Source organism: Vanessa tameamea, chromosome 7 (assembly GCF_037043105.1).
Source record: "Vanessa tameamea isolate UH-Manoa-2023 chromosome 7, ilVanTame1 primary haplotype, whole genome shotgun sequence".
Classification (NCBI taxonomy): Eukaryota; Metazoa; Arthropoda; class Insecta; order Lepidoptera; family Nymphalidae; genus Vanessa; species Vanessa tameamea.
The window spans coordinates 1168487-1185017 of NC_087315.1; the positions used below are offsets into that span (position 1 = coordinate 1168487).

Genomic DNA, 16531 nt, shown 5'->3' on the forward strand with positions numbered 1-16531 from the left:
CAACATGACTGATATTAGCAAATGAGGAGACTTTTTTTGCAATGTCTACATGAAACAATGACTAAACCAATATTCGTTAAACTTATACTAGATCATGAAGAGCGTTTTGGAAAAGGTTTTAGTATATAATATTGTTAAATAATATACTGTGCTTTGCAGTTAAATCTGTTTCAAATTTAGACTATTGACAAAACAAGTGTGATTTATATAATAAAACTATCATCCCGCCCCGGCTTCGCTTGGGTGCAATGCGGATATTAATGTCTTTATATACAACGTTCACAGCATTTTTTTTTGATTAGACAATACAAACCGCTATGTCCCTGCATTTTAAATCTGTAATATATTGGAAAATATTCATTTAAATTACATACTGTAAGGGTTCATATTATTTTGGGATATGCCTAAAAATAGACATATACTCGGGAAATTTTTTTATAGACTCTTTTAAGGTGTACAATACTGTAGTACATTATTTTGTTATATCTCGTAAGGTTCAGCCAGCTTTTGCAATGTAAGCGCAAATAATGTGTTTATTTACGACATCACATTAGAAACCTCCAAAATTATCAGTGTTTCTCGACTATGTTATACTTGTGTTATTCACATAAACCTTCCTCTTGAACCACTCTATCTATCAAAAAAAACACCATCAAAATCCGTTGCGTGGTTTTAAAGATCTAAGCATACATAGGGACGGGCGGACAGCGGGAAGCGAATTTGTTTAATACTATTATATTAATTATATTATACTAAATATATGCGATAAAGGTATCCATGAAGGATATATTTGGTCCCATAAACTCTTACACATATAAAAACACTCAGATTTTAACTCAAATGTTTCATGTAATTCTATAATGAAAAAAAAAAAATAAACAACGAATTTGTAAAAGATCACACCAACCCCTGTGAAGGACATGCGAAATAAACTCGGTTTTATTTCAAAGTTCATGATCTTACCGCTTTCAATTTATAATAATATTAAAAATAATAAGAAATAGCTTGAATACGGTCGTTTTATTTCCAAACGTGCTGCCATCCTTTTATAGCAACCTCTACATATATAAAACAGTTATAGATAAAAAATATCTGTCTGTAATAAGACCATTAAAAAAAAACATCTTAACTAACTCTGTACCATAACAATACCCTATCATTATGAAAAACATTACCAACATAATAAAAAAAATAACAGAACTGAAATGCAAGAAATGTTCATTTTAAAACTGAAAATATATTTCCTTCTAGGCAAAGACTAAAGGCAGTCTGCCGGAAAACGGTAGTGATAATGCCTTGAACGATACTCCCGAGCGAGCAGCGTGGGGACGACCGCTGGAATTCATATTGGCATGTCTAGGATACGCCGTCGGACTTGGGAATGTCTGGCGATTCCCTTACCTGTGCTACAGAAATGGTGGAGGTAAGAAGCTATTTGATAAAACAGTTTCTATTCCCTAGAACGAAGCCATTGTTTTAGGTAAGGTCTTATTTGAATATCTCTTTAACGCCTCGATGATATTTTCGTCTATGCTATCTAATATAAATGTTTTGGTAACATTTTAGTAGTGGTTCTCTTCACGAATATTTTTTTTATTTTATCCAAAGAATAATATATTTGAAACTGATTTTGAAAGTTATAATCGATTTGGAAAAAAACAGTTAAGAGATACCCGAGAAAAACTAGTGAATGAAATTTGCTTGAAAATTAAAATGACACATACCAGGACCAGTACAGAATCCTAACACTAGCGAAAAAAGATGATCCTTTTTTTTATGCACATCTGCAGTACACTAAGAGCTCTTGTCTCAAATTCTGCTTCGAAAATTTACATAATATTAGTAAAATTGTTTACACACCGTATTATATATCTTGATAATTCTACATTATATACAATAATATATAATTATAGTATCTATTTATAACTTATATAAGCAGTAAATCAATCTAGATAAATTATATTCAATAGAAACTTATAGGGTTTACGATATTTCTGCGTAAAACATTATGAAAATACAAAAATGTTAGCACATTAAAAAAAAACCATCACAGACAATAAAACACCACAATAACTGGGTAAAATATTTAATGATACTATTGTGTGAGTTCAGCTTTCGAAATTTAAAAATTAAGTGAGAACAATTCGTTAGTTTAAACATGTTTGTGTTAATTATTATCTTATTTTTGGCTAGTAACCATGCTTAGCACAACAAGGACGTAGACGTAAAAATATCAAAGAAAATCAGTCAATGGGATTATTAGGATTATAACTTGTTTTCGAGATTCAAGTTTCTATTGTGCATGGTTCTTATTCTTGTAAGGACTAAAAGGGTAAAATTTTTCAAAGTAAAATCCGCGTTAAGCTATGAAAAATGAGCTTTGTGATGCGTATATTGCGTAATTGCATTTTCTTTGACGCGACCGAGAACAAATTTTGTTTTCCTTTTGTAAAGAAATGTAGAAAACTATTTTCTTTTACAAATTTAAGCTTAGCCGTTGTAATTTTAAGTATTTTCATGTCGTTAATATATAAACAATTTTGATTAATAAATTATATATTAATGTTTCAGTAATTTTTTTTGACGACCTCCGTGGTCGATTGGTGTGTACACCGGTTTTCATGGGTACGCCACTGCAAAGTACCGGGTTTCGATTCCCGGCCGAATCGATGTAGAAAAAGTTCATTAGTTTTCTATATTGTCTTGGATCTGATTGTTTGTGGTACCGTCGTTACGTCTGATTTTCCATAACACAATGCTTTAGCTACTTACATTGGGATCAGAGTAATGTATGTGATGTTGTCCAATATTAAAAAATATTAACAAATGCAATTAATGTAAGAAATAATAATAATAATAATCGATTATTATGTATAATAACGTAAATGTTATAAAAACAGAAATTCAACATTTTTACCGGGTGTTATTAATAATTCTTCTCTTATGATAATTAAAAAAAAAAGACTAATCGAACTTTTTCGTTTCTTTTTTCAATATTTATTGGGAATTCATAATGTACCACGATATTTATAGGTAGCTCAATAAAGCCGATGTAATGAATAATAATTATTATGTAGTTAGATTGAACAATAAATCTACATTAAAATCTTTAAGAATTTACTAAAAGTAAATTGAGTGATAAAAATGTGATTTATGTTTGCAAGAAATCCTTTCGTTATGGAACTAAGAATTACCAATAAAAGTTGCGGTTGAGGTTATTTTTATAAATTCAATATATTTATCAAAATCAAGGTGTCTTTATCAATAATAGAATAACAGATAAAAGACATTAATTACCTCATTTTGCATATTCGATAGCCTATTTATAGAAAAAGCTTATTAAATATGACATAATGCCGCGACCTACGGAGGCGAAACAGTAACGTTTAAAGTAAATGAAACTGTACGGAGCCACTATTTGTATATACCATAGATTATTCCAATCGAAGAAGGACTAAAAATAAATAAACATGAGATTTTCATATTCCAAGTGTTTGCTTTGCTTATAAGTGTATACTACACTTTAGACTGATTAATATATCTTACATAACTACTGAGAATTTTTCGATTGAAAAACCCAATAACTTTTTATCGGTCCGACCTTGGCCAACCCCCCCCCCCTCAGGACCTCGTGTCTGCGGCCATATATTAGACCAACGAAGCATTCAGATTATTTTGAATTTAACAACACAAGCCCACTTCACTACAATGTTACTTAACATATCAACTTAAATTTTACTTCTAGAGTTCTGATATCATCCTTGCAGATATCCAAAACACAATTTTCCGCGAATTCATAATGTTGTTTATGATGCTTTACTCCTTTTGTGGTCAAAATCGACTAAAGACGTATATTCGTGTGCAGTCGGGCAGAAGATGAGGGTTCGGTTGTTTTCTTGAAATACTATTATAATAATATACTATATCAGTAAAGGTGGAATTACGGACCCGAAAAGACCATAAAAGATTTCACGATAGCGTTATTAATATATTGTCGTTATAAATTCCAAGATAATGAAATAAAGAAACAGATTGAATATATTTCCAATATATTTTAGGTAGGATCGAGTCTTTCAACTAAAACGATTAAAATGCAAAATATCAAAAAATGCTCGATCGATTGAGTTAGGTAGTTGTAAATTCAGTTGAATCATCTGACGCATAAATAAAGTTACATAGAAGCAGTACTGCAGACCATGAGATCTAATCTTTCATATTCTTGGTACTTAATAACACTGGCTCTTCATCCAAACCCGAAACAAAACAATCCATAATATTGATATTTAACTTGATATTTAACACAAATAATTGGCAAAGTTTTAAAATGTACTAGTAAATATGATTGTAATAAAAAAATATTGTTCCAGGTGCATTTTTGATCCCGTTTTTCTTGATGTTGGTCCTAATTGGACTTCCAATATTCTACCTTGAGCTGTATATTGGACAATACACAGCATTGGGGCCAATCAAGGCTTTTAGTTCGATTGGTCCTTTCTTCAGCGGCGTTGGTTACTGCACATTGGTTGTGATCAGTATTATATCAATATATTTCATGATCATCATCGCTTGGACTAGTTTTTATACATTCGTGTCAATTGGCGGTCAACTTGGTTGGGGATCCTGTGACAATGTGTATAACACTGACTGTAAGTGGTTTGTTTTTATTTATGAAAGATAATGTTTATATTGATGAAAAGCACTGTGTTTTGTCTCATTGTAGTTGAATGGACATATCAAAAGACAATCAAAAGACACGTGTTCGAATATAATTAAGGGCGTATAACAATCAATCCCATGATTTCCTCAACATTTCTCCTTAGAAATTCAATGGCATAGAGGTATATTCCAAAGCCCCGTTTATATAAATATAGTTCATATCAGTAGCTACTTTTTGTAAATGTGTCAATATTTTACGATTTGGAAATATGAATAAATGTAAAATTCACATAATTAACTAACAACATGATCATTGATGTTTGCGATTTATGCTTCGTAAATTTTATTTAAGATTTGAATTTAAATTTAGAAATTATCTTCTCTCATACGTATAAAAGTAATACAATCCTTACTTTAGTCGTTAAATTTATGCTCGAGTCGTATAAAATTTATGACTGACGAGTATATTATAATCGTAAAAAGTACGTATATTATTGGCAATACTAAGGTATATGGTAATTTTGAACACAAAAATAAAATAAAAAAACGTTAAAAAGATTCTGACTACATTTTATTTAAATTACAAAACTGAAATTAATTTATGATATAAAATTCTCTCATGTTTTTTCTCTAGTAGAAATATATGCACCAATTATTTCTATACTTACTTAGTTCTTAATTCTGTTTTTTTTAGCTAAGTGTGGCAGATTTTGTTTGACCTTTTCTACCTCCAAAATATCCTTGAACACAAATTAGTATATTCATAATACAGAATGTATACCAGTCTAATGTCTTTTGATAAAGTTTAATTCAATCATTATATTACTTTCAATACGTGATAATGCAAAATTGCTACAGAAAGGGAAATGAAGAAATATTTTTTTGCTTGTTTGTCTGAAAAAAAAACTTTTATGCAAATTAATGATTGATATTATTATTATATAAACTTAGCTTACTCCTGCACCAATTTTAAACAAACGTGTGCCATACTATATTCCCAAATTGTAGATATTCGAAGAAGCTCTTGCACATTAATTGTCCGATTTTATAGTTAATTCAAGTCTAATATGTAAATTCTAAATACAGTTTGTTACAGTGGTTCATACGATAAGGAGTGCAGAATGAATAACACAGGAGAATCTTCAGATCTGACGTATTATTTACGAAAGTGCATGAGCATTGATGAAATATGTAGAATGACAGGATTCGAATCATATGATGGAAAATATTGCTGGAACGGAAATGAAACAGTTCCTTGGTACACGAACGTTACCAGAAGACTGGCTTCCGAAGAGTACTACAAGTAAGTTTAAGAAATATCGTTATATTAAAAAGGCACTGATGATGGTAAAGGTGATGAGGATATGGATCTGGTAATTCTAAAACTTCCTCGCAATACTTGGCAAATGTTTTGGAATACTGAGACAGAACTGAGAAGTGTGAAGTACATGTTTGCAATGAAAGGTCGTCAAATAATTATGACTTTCGAAACGATTTTGGTCACAGCAGATATTTTTAAGAAATATTGATATGAAAGTGAAAAAGTATTTGCGCCACCTGACTGTGTCTGTCCGTATGTTTACTTCCACACCATCCATTTGCCAATCGGTCTACTTATTTTCAAATAAAAAATACAATTTTAAGCGGAAATTCGCCACAAAAATTCTTATTTGTATGTAATAATTGAATAATTTAAAGGTTTATTTATCTTTATGAAATTCATCCATAAAGTTAACCAAGAGTTAGTTTTTATCGTTTTTTTTTTGGATCATCTTATCAGTTTATTCGTATAAAGTGTTTTGGACACTTAACTCACTTTTATGTAATCTATAAAGTACTGAGTACTTGTTGGTTTTTTTTTATTGAATGTGAAGAGGCTTATTTCTGCAAGGCATATATGGTTTTTATTGGACCTATTATAAACAATTTAAATTTGATATTTATAAAGATCACTAATTTTTGTCCGCGAAATTTGGTCCTTTGCCCGTTCCACGTTATCAGCAAAAAGGTGTTGACAACGTATGTGACAATTTAATGGTTATTAATATTTAATATTACATATCATATATAAGGTTTTTTATTGTACGATTCATTAATGAAATAGTTAGCTTAATCATTATTTGCTGATGGCCGAGATGGCCCAGTGGTTATAACGCGTGCATCTTAACCGATATATCAGGTTCAAACCCAGGCAAGCACCACTGAATTTTCATGTTCTTAATTTGTGTTTATAATTCATCTCGTGCTCGGAGGTGAAGGAAAACATCGTGAGGAAACCTGCATGTGTCTAATTTCAACGAAATTCTGCCACATGTTTATTCCACCAACCCGCATTGGAGCAGCGTGGTGGAATATGCTCCAAACCTTCTCCACAAAGGGAGAGGAGGCCTTAGCCCAGCAGTGGGAAATTTACCGGCTGCTAATGTAATCATTATTTCGATTCAATCACATACTGTAACAATTACTGGCTCTAACCCCACTCCTCTGCTTCGAACAGCACATTAGGCCGTTTGTCCTGCACCTGAACTTCGATCGTGTTGGATTTGCTGTCCCATCGGATAGTGATATTGGATGTCGTATTGGATTTGCCGTCCCATTGGATAGTGATAGTCAGGGAAGCCGTTTGTCCTGCACATGAACTTTGTCGATCGTGTTGGATTTGCCGTCCCGTCGGATAGTGATAGTCAGGGAAACCGTTTATCCTGCACCTTAACTTTGTCGATCGTGTTGGATTTGCCGTCCCGTCGGATAGTGATAGTCAGGGAAACCGTTTGTCCTGCACCTTAACTTTGTCGATCGTGTTGGATTTGCCGGCCCGTCGGATAGTGATAGTAAGGGAGACCGTTTGTCCTGCACCTTAACTTTGTCGATCGTGTTGGATTTGCCGTCCCGTCGGATAGTGATAGTAAGGGAGACCGTTTGTCCTGCACCTTAACTTTGTCGATCGTGTTGGATTTGCCGTCCCGTCGGATAGTGATAGTCAGGGAAACCGTTTGTCCTGCACCTTAACTTTGTCGATCGTGTTGGATTTGCCGGCCCGTCGGATAGTGATAGTAAGGGAGACCGTTTGTCCTGCACCTTAACTTTGTCGATCGTGTTGGATTTGCCGTCCCGTCGGATAGTGATAGTCAGGGAAACCGTTTATCCTACACCTTAACTTTGTCGATCGTGTTGGATTTGCCGTCCCGTCGGATAGTGATAGTCAGGGAAACCGTTTATCCTGCACCTTAACTTTGTCGATCGTGTTGGATTTGCCGTCCCATCGGATAGTGATAGTCAGGGAAACCGTTTATCCTGCACCTTAACTTTGTCGATCGTGTTGGATTTCCCGTCCCGTCGGATAGTGATTGTAAGGTAATAGATAGTACCCCTATGTTTGCGCAAACTCTTGTGCCCCATGATGTTGTACGTAGTTGGCTGTTCGGCCTTGAGATTGGCTGTCGTAGCTAATATCGGTCCGAACGACATCATCAAGTATAATCATTATTTTGATTAAACCAATTTAACAACTACCTAGCTCCTAAGTGTTACTTGATTTGAAAATATAATTAGAATTTTTTTTTATAGTCGATACATAATGCTCAAATCTGTTTCCTTACTTATATAATCTGATTATTCTAAATAAGTTATCTGTATTATCATGTTGATAATATGACGTTATATATATTATTAGAATTTTTAAATACCATTCGAATTAGCAAAGTGAATTGTGATTGAGATAGTTTATAACTTCTTAGGTTATAAAGAATAATATAATATATAAATATATATATAATAATATAATACAAAAATAGAATATAATATTTATAAAGAACCGACCTGTATACATAGCAGGAAATAACTGGTTATATATAAATAACTTAATAAATACTAAAACTTTGGTACTAATAATACAATGTATGCTGCTTCTCCCTCTTCTCTTCACCTCACCTCACCATACCTTACCTCACCGAAGTACCCCCACTACAAAACGCCAGCTTCATTCAGCTCACTTCATAATATCACCGTCATTTATATGTATATATATGTGTAAAGATTAACTATTGCGTTTAACAATTTTAATGGGTATTTATTGTGCACTACATCCTTAGTGCAGAAGTATATGAACAACGCAAGTACAATCCCTATTCCCTTAATACGATGAGGTGATAAATCTGACACGACTGGACAAAAGTTTAAGTGCATGTTCGGCTTTACATACCGGGTGGTAGGGCTTTGTGCAAGCCCAATGCTAGGTACCACCCAGTGACCAAATATTCTAAAGCCATACAGCAACACTTACAATATTCTTGAGTTCCAGTGAGTGAAAGGAAACTACAGGAAAGCAACATAATGTTTGTAGACAAAACAAATGTAAAGAGTTCTTGGTCAATGTTTGTTGATTATTATCAAATTTTAAATATATTTAAACTGTAACCATGCAGTGGCTATCCGGTAGCGTGTGCGTATTAAGATTTTTATCAATCACATCACTAATTACATTATCAGATTTGGTCGCCTTGTTATCAAACAAGACTCGCGTAATATATTAAATATTTATTGATACTAATCGAATTATGTATGTATATTAATTATTCGCAAAATAGACATTGCTTTCGTGACTACTATCAAAATCAAAATATACTTTATTCAAGGCTTTTACATTCAAAAGTGCTTACTTTTGAATCATCATTTAACAAACTATAACAAGTGAAACTACCATCGGTTCGGAATTCAGATTCTACCAAGGCGAACCGGCAAACTCAGTAGGTACCCTTCTTCAACATTTAAAAAGTCATGTTAATTAAATACAATTATATATGTCTGCCTACCTGGAAGTCCACACTTTTTTATCATCTATATAACCTTGTATTGAATAATATGCCTTATTTAACAATGTATTTTTTACAAATTATTTGAATTTATGAATCGGCATGGTAAAAAATATCTGCGGATTTTTATTATAGAAACGAACACCTTGTCCCAAGAAGGATTTATTGACTTTGCAAAATCGGAAACTTGACGTTATAAGCTTAACCTTACGTCTCGTGCACATACGATGATTATTATCACTGATTCTATCAAAGTGATCAATGTTACTGTGAATATAAATACATAATATTATTGTAAATATATTGTAACGCAACAGTAAGTATTCCTACTTTGTTACATACATGTCGAACACAACGTTTTGTTAAAGTTTTTCGAGGAAATCTCGATTTATTTCAGGACGATTACTGTTCCTAATCCTTATGGAGCGTACGCGTCATTACTTCCCTGACTGATAAATAACGATAAAAATGATAAAAAACGCAAGGGTAATCTAGATTTAATAATAATAACATTTTCGATGTATTCAAACAAGGTTTATGAATATTTATGATATACCTTACAAGGTCAGAGAGCATCGATAATTGAATGGAACCTCAATGAAAGAACAATCAAAATTATTATGTGAACGTTGCAATAAAGTCGTGTTTTCCAATAATATATTTGAATTTAGAACGTACTTGTCTCTTATTCCATTTACTTTAGTCATATTATTTCTTATTTTTCATATCTATTTCTGATCATGTCCTCATTACTCAATCTCTGAACTTGTAATTTCTAAGTGGATCAATTTATTTTTTAACTTTTTCACCTTTGATGACGCTGACCCTGAAACTGATGCTGCGTATGGACCTCGCACCTTAAAAATCTTTAATCATTCCTTATATCCCCAATGCACCAACATCTTTGACAGCTGATATGTTCTTGATCTTGATGATCTTCCTCGTGCCAGAAGTTTATACTGGGTCATTGATCTTTCAAACTGGAAAACGATAACACTAAATATTTCTGGTTGACAGTAGAGCATGTGTAGCGTGTTGCTGATGTGTGTGGGTGGATTCTACCCAGATGGGCTAAAACAGGGCTTAGAATATCACTGGATTGATTAATTCTGATCACACTTAAACATTTTCTGATCACTCTATGGTCGTATAGAATTGCTGGTTTGGACCAGCTCGGTTTGTATTCCATGGTGCACTATGATATTTACGTGCACTGTGCAGACTAGTCTAGTTATTGAGATTCGATATTGAGTTTGGACTTAATTAATGAATATTTGTCACAATTATCCTACTGTCCAAGTGTACAATAGTTTTTAAACTAGCAAATATTAAACGAATGATTATTTATTTTTAGTGAACGTGTATTAGGACGCGGTGATTCCACATGGGAGAATTGGGGAACTATTCAGTGGCACATAGTTGGATGTCTTTTCTTTTCTTGGTTTGTGGCATTCCTATGTGTTATAAAGGTAAGAATTTTTTATTATATTTAACCTAAAAGAAAAAGCTCAATAAAAAGTGGTACACTGTACCACTTTACCAGTGATACACCACTTTCCATTGAGCCTTGAGTCAAGACGTAGATGTTTACATGTTGAGATAAGTAACTGCACAGTGAAGGGCCTATTTATTCAAGCTTTCAATAAACATCTACCTAAGAAGAAAGATTATACAATTGGTTGAATTAATATTTAGTTAATAAATGTTTTAACAGCAAAACTGTATCTTATCTGGACTTTATTTGTTTTAGGGGGTACAGTCAGCGGGAAAAGTAGTATATTTCACGGCTCTATTCCCATACGTGATGTTAACAGCTTTATTAATCAGGGGTGTGACGCTGGAAGGAGCTGCAGAAGGTATAATGTTCTACCTATCCCCTAATTGGAGTACGCTATTGGAAGCTCGAGTCTGGGGAGATGCAGCTTCCCAGGTAAATATATACACATTTTAAACATTTTATTTTGTTGCGATTAAAAATTATGTTTTGAGCAATACTATATTTGACCTTGAATTAGTTACGACTTGTTAATAGCTTAAAAAAAATAGTACTGTTTTGTTAAAGTTGTTAAGCGAAATAGCCTTAATTTTATATTATAGCAATACCGCATATAAACTAAGGAGGTGTGTATATGTCGCCGGCAACTGGTTAATTAACCATCAAAGTTAAACGCCTAGCCACTTTACTAAATATTCTCCGTTCATAGAATAGGGTAAATTTCTTCTCTCTTTTTAAAATGAGTTAAAAAAGACCGACTCTCCAACTCTATTTGCTCTTCTCGGTCTGACCCCTAACCTTAAATGCTCCGTTCCTGAGATAGTATCAAAAATAAATATAGTAATTCTAACTTAGATTAAATTAGGTTGTGTATCAACAATTCTAAAACGAAATAGTTTTATCTCTTAGAGGTTAATAGAAATATATCATTAAAGTAAATAAATTAAAAATAACGAACCGCCTGGTAACACCTTTGAGACACACTATCGAGCTCATTTCACAACGCTTCTTCAAAGCGGGGGATAAGGGGTAGAATTTTAGATATTAATGTTCTTGCGATGTTATTCATTAGTGACCAGTCCTGTATACATTAAAACAAAAGACTTGAACCATATCAAACATTACTTAAGAGTATCAGCTTTTATTTGATCACAATGTATAATTAATTTATCCATTATACTGCATTGCGACATTGTAATAACGCATCTATTTATTATTATTTTTTAAATATTACTCAAGTTACTGTAAAACTATGTCGTGTAATTAAACACTCATCAATAATTAAAGAATAAATATTTTCTCATTTTCTATTATAAAATAAATTACTTGCTTTTAAAGTAGATCTTTTGTCTTACTTTGTTTTAAAAGAAACTTTTATAATTGTTGTCCCTAATGTTGTCTGTACACATTCAGGACAGCTGCCTAGACCTAAATAAAATTGGTTAAAAGATCCTATAAAAAATGCAAATGTGTTCGATGTTTAGAAACAATGATGTATCAATTAAACGGAGCATAGTTTTAATCTCCTTTCGCCAAAGTGCTATTCAGTCACTCATTAAAACTTAAGAAACTCTCGAGTCAAAACATTAATCCTTCTACGGGATTTATCGAAAACAATTTCCACTTTTATTCGCGTTATACATAAATAAACACCTTAAGACTAATTAAGTTGAAAATTTGTACAAATTGTGCGGCGATTAATACAAAGTTTTAAATTAATTGACGCTGTTTTTATTAGCGAAATTTTCTTCAAGTTTTTTCGGCGAAGTTTTTCACTTAAGCTACTGAGCGACTTTAAGAACTTTGAAGCAAATAATATTACCAGTTTCTTGCTGGATTTTTGTAACACAAGTTTGCAATGACGAAGTCTTAGATTTCATTTTTTCCGTTTTACGTTTAGAACCTTATAAAATGAAAAATTTTCGTGAGCTGTATAGATGGAGCTGTTTACGATCACAAATTAAATAAATTAAAATTTGCCAATATTCTAAAAAATTGGAACTAAAAATCTTTACAATATGTTTATTTTAAATATATTAATTACCATTTTGAATAATCCTTCTCCAAAGGAGAACAGGCCTTAGCTCAGCTGTGCTGATACTTATATAGGTAACAATATTATAAACTTCGGTCCACCCAGTTATTAGTAATTAGTAATGCGTCACTTTACTCCTGTTATTTTTGGTAGTGATAGATAGACAAAAGGGAGGCAAGTATGTAACAGGAAGCGATTTGATTTGAAGCGAAAATTATTCGATTTGACCAATGACCATGCGTGGTTCTAGAGTTGACCGTCTGATGCCAACCCATTTCCCAAAAAAAATACAATGTTATTATAGGTTATCCGAACATGATGACATATCAGCCGTTACATATCGTATGCGACTGTTTTATGGGTCCGTTTTTTATTTAAAACATTAGGGTATACATTTTTTCTTCTGTTTTAAATACCAAAACTGCATACAACGTTTGAATGCACCTTTTTACCTTGGACCTGGTACCTACCGAGGTCATGACTGTCTCTTATTTCTGTAATTATTTAGGCAGTAATGTTTTGTGCATCTAGGCAGACTTGGACTAGCAATATAGTATATCAATTAATTTAATAAAAATACATTCTTTTCAACAGATTTTCTATTCCTTCGGAGTCGCTTGCGGCTCCCTGGTCACCTTGGCATCGTATAACAAGTTCAACAATAACTGTCATTTCGACGCCGTATTTGTCAGCTGTACAAACTTTCTGACATCAATATACGCGGGTTTCGCCATATTTTCCGTCCTCGGTTTCCAAGCTCAGATGATGGGAGTCAGCGTTGATGGTAAGTGATAAAACCATTTTTTAGCCTGATGCATCAGTTTAATATGCTTTATGCGACTGCACCTGACTTCCTTGTGTCTCATCTAGGTCAGACTATATAATTTCTTGTTTAATCTTTAAGATTTCAAACCGTGGTTATGATCTGATCAGAAAGACGTCAAAGAAAGGATATTTACTTAAATAATAAATGAACTTCTGTTACCTTATAATTAACATATCAGTGGTTAAATGGAAACAAAAATGAATTATGAGCAATAAAAGTTAAAAAAATCACTTAGTAAACACTTAGCTTCGTATGGAAGTCACAATATTTTACTTAAGATATCATACTTATGATTTTCAGTAGATATAGATTACTATTTATTTCTGTAATACAGTTTTAATAAATATGAGACTCTTTTTCTTAACTGAACGTACGTTTATAACGAAGCTGACTTTAAGGAAGCTGACTCATTTCAAACTTGGATGGTTATTCAATTGTAAAAAAATGTTGGTTTTAAACAGATTAGTTTCTTTTTAATGTTTTGGTGGCAAGTTAGCCGCCACGCCATTATAGCCCGTGGATTATGCAAGAGATTTTTTCTAAGTTATAAGTTAAGCGCTATCTATCAATCGAGTACGTTGACACCTCTATGACTGTGTGTTGGCTGAATCCCAACACCAGCACAAGCATTCCCAAATCTGAAAACATCTCTTTTTCATACATATTAATCAGCATATTGAACGCTTGCTTTATAAATATTCACTTTAATACAAACTTACCAAATTCAAATGGTTTTATCTTTAGTTTTTTATGGTTTTGTGCTGCTTGTCCATAGCGCGATTTTATTACGGTACGTTCAGTTAACTGCGCTGCAGAAAAATAGTACATGTTACGGCGGCCCACCGGCGTATCGGCATTTGTATGCTGAATAAACCGGTTTCAACTAGTTCGCACCGATATATTGACGTTTTGAATAAAATGTCGTCAATTTTATATCAAACTTGAAAATTAAGCTTAGATAATACCGTAGACGATAACCTTACTCCTTAATTCGTTTATATTATAAGTGGATTCATGTAGACTGTAGTGGTTCTCATTAGTATTATTATTTGAAGTGTGCCGAGATGACCACTTACCACGAGGCCCAATTTTGTGACTAATATTAAACTGTAAATTAAAAAATATAGCTTTTATTTTAAACAAATAAAACATACTAAAAACTAAAACTCAACTGAATTGACTGCCCAACGTACGATAACAATGTCAGTTCGATCTAGTTAAAACTGGTTGTTACCGCTTACAAAACATAGGGCAGACATGCCGAGTTATATCGTTAGAAGATTTCAACATTGCAAACAACATCACTGACCGTATGCAATCAATCTACATGTGATATTCACATTACAACAATTTTAATTAACTGGCTTCAATGTATAAGCGATTTTACTGCTTAATTAATAAAGTTTATTATTAATATTACGTATATTTTTTTAACTGAATCGAAAATATTTCCGATCAACGGCCACAAAGCAAATATAAGAAGAAACTTCTATCGATATCCCACAAAAGGAATGTGTGGTTTTATTCCAATATACTCCGTATGTTAAACAAAGAAAGGGGCGAAAGTAAATCCAATAAAACGATACTGTTCGCAATTCAAATCTGTAACGAATCAGACCGGTTTTTTTTCTTTTTAAAGAATGAATGGATTGAGTTATTCTATAATTAACTATTGGGATCTTCGGATTTGGTATTTAATTACATGCACAGGATTTATTTAGGACTTGCAATATAATGTATACTAGGTACCAAATAAGTAGGTGGTTAGTTTTATGATTAGAGTAGATGAATTTGAACCAAATATTGGGAGTTTGGGTTCCACTGGTGTTCAGACCGACAATCTGCTGCTACGTGCTTTGTGTCTTTGATTCTTCTCGTTTTTCTTCACCGTCGAGTTTATTTGAAGAATATTTTCAGTACGGCAATTTTAACTACAAATAAAAACACGAATGCAATTAAAGTAATATATTGTGAACTAAAACAATTTACAAATATTGTACAAAATTAAGGGTAAATAAATAGATGCAGGGCCGCAAAGCTAAAGAAATCTTGCACATAGTGGATTTTGAGAGTTCATGTAGCCTTGGAAATAGGAAAGGTTTTTTTTTTAAATGAATAATTATATACAAAGTAAAGAAAGAAGTGGTTTCAAATGCTTAACACAAAGGCCTTAAGTATGTACATACATACGTAGTGAATTCGTTAAAAAGTGAGAAATCATTATTATTTACCACAATAATGAAATGCGAATTTCGATTACCAAGTATATTTTGGCATCGGTATGAGGATGAAGTTCTTACATAACCTATGCGTGAACAACCTTAACATATACCAGAGGTTATGCTCCGTGTGCCTATAGTTACGATGGCTGATTTACTCATCAGACCGGAACCCAAAAATACTACTGGGTGATACAAAGACGTGCCTGCACAGAGCCTTACTACCAATTAAAAAAAAAAAAAAACTATATAATCCTGAGCAAATATTTTATAAATAATTTAAATAATATTGCTTCAATTATTGTATATGGCAGAATAATTTCAATGATTTTACTTTATCGGCGTATCATTAATGAGGACGTGAGGTGAAATCAAAATGATAACCGGTCTATATTTCGGACCACATGCTTACATTGTCGACTATATTACTCCAACTTTTTAAGAGAATTGATCAAAGGTACTGTTCTATGATCGTAGATTATTTTCATT

At 32.6% G+C, this 16531-nt stretch overlaps 1 protein-coding gene across 1 annotated transcript in view; it reads left to right on the forward strand.

The window, feature by feature from the left end:
- Positions 1-1290: 1290 nt before the first annotated feature.
- Positions 1291-16531, forward strand: part of LOC113392207 (sodium- and chloride-dependent glycine transporter 2-like) — a 32421-nt gene continuing 17180 nt past the window's right edge. The window contains exons 1-6 of the mRNA XM_026628502.2: positions 1291-1423; positions 4368-4646; positions 5743-5959; positions 10822-10936; positions 11218-11397; positions 13592-13781. Of these exons, the coding sequence (XP_026484287.2) occupies positions 4394-4646; positions 5743-5959; positions 10822-10936; positions 11218-11397; positions 13592-13781 (955 nt within the window). The 5' untranslated portion in view covers positions 1291-1423; positions 4368-4393. The remainder of the gene's footprint in view (positions 1424-4367; positions 4647-5742; positions 5960-10821; positions 10937-11217; positions 11398-13591; positions 13782-16531) is intronic.